We start from the raw sequence: 7719 nt of genomic DNA on the forward strand, positions 1-7719 counted from the left end.
TTCCGTTCTAACTTTAGGTTCTCCCAGGTACCCATGAATACTGAACACCTACAGTATTCATAGGTCCCAAGTTCATAAAAGCAACATGCAGAGTTCTGAGATAAATGTCTGGTTCCTAGATTGTATATAAGATCATGGCTGTGCAATTTGGGTTTGTGCCCATAATGTTCATGTGTAGGTGCTATGTAAATATTACATCTATGCACAGATGTCCAGCTAGGCAAGACAGGCATGCTTAGTAAATGGGATCCTAGTGACACATAGTTTAGTGAAAAGTTTGTCTAATCTGGGCTTTTATGAATTCTGCCTTCTTTTATCAGAATAGCTAGTACAAGTAGGAACCCATGAGGATTTTGCTGTGAAGAGGAAATCCCACCCCCTGCTGGTCTACACTTCCTCTTGTTCCTTTTTCTTCATCCCACTGATCCCCCCCCCCCTTTTCTGCTGCCTCCTCGCCCTGCTTTCCCGGGTGCTGCTGCCTTGCTCACTTATTAGTGCCTGTGCCTCCTCCCTTCCCCATTGCATTTGTCTAGCATACTCAGTATAACTAACTTTTCCATTCCTTGCCACTTCATACATTTGCTTACCTTCTTATTTTTGTCTACCTCCTCTTTTCCCCACTGCTCCTGATATTACATGTTCATTAAATTGTTAAGCAATCCTCAGAATGGTGGCAGTAATCTTGTGAAATATCTCATCCTTCACTCTGTAAATTTGGGATTGTCCCCTCACTTTTTTTCCCTTTCAGATTTTTTTTGTGAACTTGAAGGGCAACACATTTTGTAGACCCCTTCCACCCCATTACATGGCCCAGTTGTGGAGATTTTTTTATCCACTCTGGCGCCATTGTTCATAATATATCTGGGACATTATTTGAATGCATTTCTTGGCTTTGCTAGTTTTTATGGCTGCAAAATAAAAATCATAGAATATACTTGTAGAAGACATGAACACAGCCTGGTTGTCTTTGATTAATTGCTCTTGTACTAGAACTTTCTTCAAGAATTTATTAAAACTTTTCTTACAAGAACTGCTTTCATCACTTAAAGCATCATTTATACAATTGTTTTTTTGAATTGAAACCAGCAAGTTGAAAGACATTGTTTGTAATAGAACTTTTAGTTAATTTTTCCAGGAGTCCAAAACCAAGTCATGTGCATTGGTGAAGATTTACTTTTAAAATAAGGAAATGCTGGTGGATTATTTTTCCTAGAATTTGTTCAGCTTTAAACAAAACTTGGTTTCATTTTTAAAAAGTTATTTCCCCTGAAATACCCAGAAATTTGCTGAAGGGCATTTTTATTTAAAAAAAAAATTACATATGAAATTTATTCAGGTTTTCTGAAACCACAGCCAGTATCTCATATTACACTTGGCCTAAAATAATTGTTTTCCTATTGCTTTGTTCTCAAGCTTGGATCACTGCTGGAGCAAAAACCTTATGAGACTTACTGCAAAAGAACATATCATTTATGCTGTAACTATTATTGAATGTTGGCACTTTTAATGATTTATTTATCTTATGCAGTATTTGCAGTCATTCAAAAATGTAGTTGAAATAAAATATTCCAAATACTCCTGGATCATAAATCTATCCTAACATATAATTGAAAACCCCCACAGTTAGTAGCACCTGTCATTATTTTATGGCATGTTATATATCCTTTGCCTGGGGATGATGCATTTGCCAAAATCATAGCGGAGTAGGTTTGAGCTCCCATGTAGCCACAAGTCGCAGGAGGATTCCTATGACCTTGTTTTGAACATCTATGCCAGCCATTTGACATTTGAGATACCTGCTTCACTGATGAATTAATTGAAAATTCTCCTTGAAAAATACAAAATTTAAATTTGTTAGGATAAAATTGTCATAATCTAGCAACACTGTTGACCATTCTTTCATAACAGGGAGAAGAGCAGTGAGAAGCTATAACTCTGAAGTGATGAGGAGCGTATCATCATGTAACTTCTGTGAAAATGACTGTGATTTTTGTGCAATGGATTTGAATGGTTCTTCACCAGTTTCCCTCTCCTGTGAACTCTTTGTAGTACACATAAGTCTTTTGTACATGTGGCTGTTCTAAGAAGGCATGTATCCCATATTACACTTCTAAGAGTAGCAGTGCACTCTCTCTCTGTCTGTCTCTGTCTCAAATACGGTTTTTATTAGCCCTTCTGGACAAAGGCAGTCCAGATGAGGAGGCTTCCCAAGTCCACTCAGTGGAGGCAGAGATTCAATTTCTGGCAGACAGCCATTGATAACAATGGGGTAAGAGTTCTGATTTACATAAATCTAGATCTAGAACTTCCTGTAGGAATTTGTACCTGGTCTAGAACTCCCTGTAGGCATTTGCACCTGGAACAAAAGAAGCATCTACATCTAACAGGAAGGGAAATGTTCCTTTCTCGACAGTCTCCCCAAAATGAAAATCCACAGGTAAAAAACACTGTTCAGCCTCATTGTTCTCTCGTGTACCCAGTCATGGCAGAATCTGATCTCCCAATTAATAGTGACAGCGTGATTAAGCCCAATTCTAGCTGGTTTATTAAAATGAAAACATTCCCAAGTTTATTGTTTCTGTATGTATTCATGGTCAGATTTGTTCAGGCAAAAAAAAAAAAAGTGACTCAAATGTGTATATTTTTTGGAAGGTTTTTATTTGAAATAAGAAAATATATTTATAAGAAGAGTGTACAGAAAAAGACTGTAGGACATTCATTTAGTCTGGTTTCTGATTCATTTAATGCCCATTATAATGTAATTTGAAGTTTTTTGGGCTTCAGTAGCACAAGATCCTGGGTCAAATGGACTTCATAAAACTAGTTTTGCCGACTCAGATTAGCACAATGACAGTTTCTGCAATAATTAAATTCTTTGTGTTGACGGTTTAAAATCTGTAAATTAAGTGAAATTTTCTGCAGAAGACGTTTCCTTACCAGGCACAGACTCAAAGTTTTTCCTTCCTTCCCCGCATTTTCAAAATCCGGTTTTAGTGAGTTTTTTTTTTAAGCTCAGATCTGAACTCTCATTTTTCTAGTGTGGGAAATCCCCAGGCCCGCAAAGTTATTCTCCTGCCATGCCACCATTTCCTGTTTCATTTTTGCATGTTCACATCCTAACCTCATTCATGTCACTACGACCTTTGTTTTTCCAGTGGCATTCTTGTCATAACCCTACATACCATCCCGAGCACCCCTTTTTGTCCCAGATACATTCTGCATTTGTTCAGCATAATTTTTAAAAAACATAACATTAATTACATGGTAATGCTGTGAGAAACATACAGCACAACATTATCGGGGGAAACAATGTGGAGAACAATACTAATTTATCCACCAGTTCATTGAAAAGAGAAATTATAAACTTGAACAAACTACAGTAGCCACTTGGCTCTAAATCCACTCTCCTCAATAAACTTGCTTAATACTTTTTTCAGAGATAGATATGTAAATGGCTAAGCCAAGAAGCGTGTGCGTGCACGCCTTGTTTACAGTGGCCCCTTGTTTACGCTTTACACAGATTGTACTGTCTGTTCAGAAACATTGCAAACAAGCAATTCTCTGTGGATTATGATTTTTGTCAACAGCAACATGAACCTAGAGAGATGGGTGTTGCTTTTTTAAAAATGCCCATTTTAAGGTGGGGGGGACATTTTTCCTTTGAAGTTTGAACTCAAAACCTTTGTCTCATGAGACCAACACTCTAACCACTTTGCTAACAAAGGCACCATGTAAGAAGCTGCTCAACTTTTCAGTGTAAACAAGTTGTCACCGTAAACAAGGCACCCTACCCCCCCAGCTACTGTAACCATGTGGATGTTTATTATTTCATTTCTCTTTTTAATGAATTGGCGGATATATATGTGTGGACATGTGCTGTCAATCAAATTGTGCTGTCAGTCAAATCATTGCTCCCAGCTTGCAGTTGTGTTGCAACACTACCATGCATGTGCATTTAACAAATTGAAAAAATTGGCCATGTCAGTGGCCAGTGATTGCCAGACAAAAATCGAAGTTACTGCAGAAGGCATATGGTGGGTGGAAGCCTTGTCCAAACACAAGAAACGGTGCGGGAAAAGCCCTACTGCTGAATGAATGCTGCAGACTTACAGCGTCGAGTGGGAGTTCAAACAAACTCTTGTGAGGAGTAAAATACTGCAGGAATTGTCTCAGTATGACTATGATTTGCCTCAGTTGCATTCTAGAAACCAGTCTTGGCAAATTAACTGCACTGGTACATGCTTTTATGATGTGCAAAATAGGAAAAGTGCTAATTAGCAAAACAAAGCCATTATTCATCATTTACAATTATATAAGCACATGATGAAAAATGCTGAAAACAATTGTGTTTCAACTGAGGGGGAGGGAGTATGGTTTGGGTTATTTTGGTTTTTTTAAAAGATGAAACTGTCTGATAACAAGTTGAAGGCTTCTTGCCTTTCAGCATTCATACTGATGGGAGCTATATGGGAGTCTCAGTCAGCCTGTTCCCTGGGTGGCAGTGATTCTGCTAGAACTCAGGGCTGAGAGATCTGAAGCATTGGCTTGCCTGATGTCTTTGCTCTGAAAGTTTTTTCCGGAACCTGCTTTGAACTCTTGAGATGGGAGGAGGAGAGCTTGGAGGAGATTGATTGTCAACAGCTGACACTGGTGCCTGGAGAGTGATTGATGGGCCAGCTGCTGTTTGTTCAGATCTGGCTGGCAACTCTTCCAGGTCTGTTAACCCTTCCAGCTCCTCCTTGTCAGGGCTCATGACAGCATGTCAGCTACCAAATCTGTCAAACACTATGAGATACAGTATCATTTGCCAAAAAACTGAATGGGTATATATGGCCATCAAATACTACTAAATGTCAAGTCAGGTATCATATCTTCAGAGAATATTTGTCAGATATTTGAATATGTAGACAATATCAGAAGAATATTGGACTCTCTCTAACATTTGTATCATTTTTATGAAAAAAATTTCTCCAGTTCTCTTCAGTAGCAATTGTTTGTGCTGCAATATATACAGGTTGTTAATAATGTACAGTACCAAATACCAATCTCTGTTTTACTTGGTCTAGAGCAGGGGTGGCCAACAGTAGCTCTCCAGATGTTTTTTGCCTACAACTCCCATCATCCCCAGCCATTGGCCTTGCTGGCTGGGACTGATGGGAGTTGTAGGCAAAAAACATCTGGAGAGCTACCGTTGGCCACCCCCGTTCTAGAGCAATCAATCTGGGTGAAGACTACTCTGTTTTTGACGTTGAGACATTTTATTATTTTGGGAAAAGAGTTGTTATAGTAATGAAAATTTTTAAAATGTACATTGTGGATTGCAGGGAAATACATATTTAGAGAAGTTTTCAAAAGTTCTTTGGTATGCCGCTAGTTCCTATGCTTAACTACATTCTTGAAAACAGTGAGATTTAATGTGTTTAACTTGGATTGGATCATCCTAGTGGACCTTTGAGTGGCAAGAAAGGAAATCTAGAGCTGTTTTCAACCCAAGTGAGGACTTGTGAATGATTTCAATGAGAGTGTTAAGTACATATCCAATAGCTCACCTATTTAAGTAATGGGAACTTCAAGTGTTTTGACATTGACTGTATTATTATCTATGAATGCTGCCAATTCTGCTGCCATACAGATAACTCTATCTTGTTTCCTATGTGTGTTTGGTAGTCCTTTGGATAATTTTCAGCAATTGTTGCTATGGCTTGATAATAGCTTTTTCTACTCTGCAAATAACTGAAATATGTTAAAGACTGAAACATTTTTAGCAGTTGTGTTGGCTTTTATAGTAAAAACACAAAACCAAACTACCATATATTGTTAAATTTGCAGCTGATTTCCATAAACAGCCTTCTCTTGTAGCCAGTTTTCATTGATTCATATGTAATTGTGATTGCTTTTTAAAGTAACAGTATGTTCTGAGTGTATCAGCTTATTTCTGTATGAGAGGAACAGTCCAGTAAAGGCAACAAAAGGGGTTAGGAACTCTGCACACACAATTAAATGTATTGCGTGTGGATACTGGATTCAGACGTGTATCAAACGGCCAGTGCTGTCACTCCAAGTTCAAAAATAAAAATATAATGTCCTTTAAATGAAGGATTACAATATTTGTAGTTCAATGGAAAATGTTTATTTTTAGTGAAAGGCACTAGTATATAAAATATAATACATAGAATCCAAATTGATATACAAGAATTTAAGCTTTATTGGCCAAAGCAACTTTTGCAGACTTCTAACAACAGACCTGCTGTAACTCTACTTTGTTACAGTATCCTCACTCAAAAAAGCATATGGAACCCCTTTCAATCAAATTACTGGATAGAAAGTTTCTTAGTAAACAGCAGACTGCTTTTAAAACCCATCTGTTGCCTTTGCTCTTACCAAAATACTTGGTTTTCAGGGTTTATGCAAATATATGCTGTCTCCTAGACAGAGGCAAGAACTGAACAATGATAAAGTGGGGGCCCTTTTAAACACTGTATTGAATATATGGAGCACTCTGAGTAGGCTGGAGTAACCTGAGCTTAGCAGAGTTTGGAAGCTAAGCAGGTCAGGAATGGTCAGTACTTGGATGGGAGACCATCAAGGAAGACTGAGGTTGCTATTCCTTGGGAAGGCAATGCCAAACCAGCTGTGCTCCTCTCTTGTCTTGTACACCCAATGGTTGAGGTTGCCATGAATCAATTGTAACTCAACAGCACTCAATTAGTATTGAATGTATGTAATGTTTACACATGTAATTTTAAAATAATGTGGATGAAAAAATGTCAGCCATTCTTACAAATATAAAAACATTATTACAAACAGTAAAGCTTTTGATCATTTCTTTATAGTATGTGAAAAATATGTTGGATAATTTATAAATATTAGCTTATTAATTGATTTTTTTTGCTTGGGTGGGGTGATGAAGTACCCCATGCTTTTTTATTAAGAGCTGTGGCTCAGTTCTACACATCTGCCCCCCCCCCCTTGCATGTGCAGAATGTACTTTCTCTTGAACAAGGGTGGGAGTCTTCTGTGTCTGCAGCTTTCCATCTTAAACTCTGGCCTCCACATTGCTTCTTGTGCCTGACCCCAAGGAATGGATTTGCAGAAAAGAGCTCCTGCTGGAAGAGGAAGGTGAAATAATCCACACTACTTGTGGCACTTAGGATACAATCCACTGACTACAGATTTGGAGTATGACAGTGCAATCCTAAAGAGAGTTACACCAGTCTAAGCCTATTCATTTTAATGGGCTTAGACGGGAGTAAGTCTCTTTAGGATTGTACAGTGAGTCTTGTTGGTGAGTAAAGCTCAAAGAATGTAAATTTGGTGCTTCATGCAAGCTTGAAAATTGCTCATAGCACTTGTGGAATATTCTGCTGCCCTCAAAACATACTCAAGAAGAGTTCTGCATAGCTATGAGGTTTGTGGGATCATCGGCATTACATTTTAACCCTAACTTTGTGTATCAAAAAGGATGCTCTATTAACTTCAAAGCTACTTTAAAGAACATATGCTTATTTTAAATTTATGTACTGTTTTAACTGTCATAAATTGGTTGAAGGATCCTGGAAATTTTAAGAGTTGTTAAACATTCTTACTATTACACAGGTTCCAGAACTGCACTGCCCTCCTTTTATTAGGTACTAAAGCTGTACTGATATGTACTTATATAATCAGTGAACTGAGCATTTGTGAGCAAATCACTGCTGTACCAAATCAAAAGACTGCCAA

General features: G+C 37.9%; 1 protein-coding gene across 1 annotated transcript in view; it reads left to right on the forward strand.

Annotated features, from left to right (window-relative positions):
- Nucleotides 1–2719, forward strand: part of CD109 (CD109 molecule) — a 106977-nt gene extending 104258 nt beyond the window's left edge. The window contains exon 33 of the mRNA XM_060233094.1: nucleotides 1909–2719. Coding sequence (XP_060089077.1) covers nucleotides 1909–2084 — 176 coding nt within the window. The 3' untranslated portion in view covers nucleotides 2085–2719. The remainder of the gene's footprint in view (nucleotides 1–1908) is intronic.
- The last annotated feature ends 5000 nt before the right edge of the window (nucleotides 2720–7719 follow it).

This window comes from Heteronotia binoei, chromosome 1, assembly GCF_032191835.1.
Source record: "Heteronotia binoei isolate CCM8104 ecotype False Entrance Well chromosome 1, APGP_CSIRO_Hbin_v1, whole genome shotgun sequence".
NCBI classification, from domain to species: Eukaryota; Metazoa; Chordata; class Lepidosauria; order Squamata; family Gekkonidae; genus Heteronotia; species Heteronotia binoei.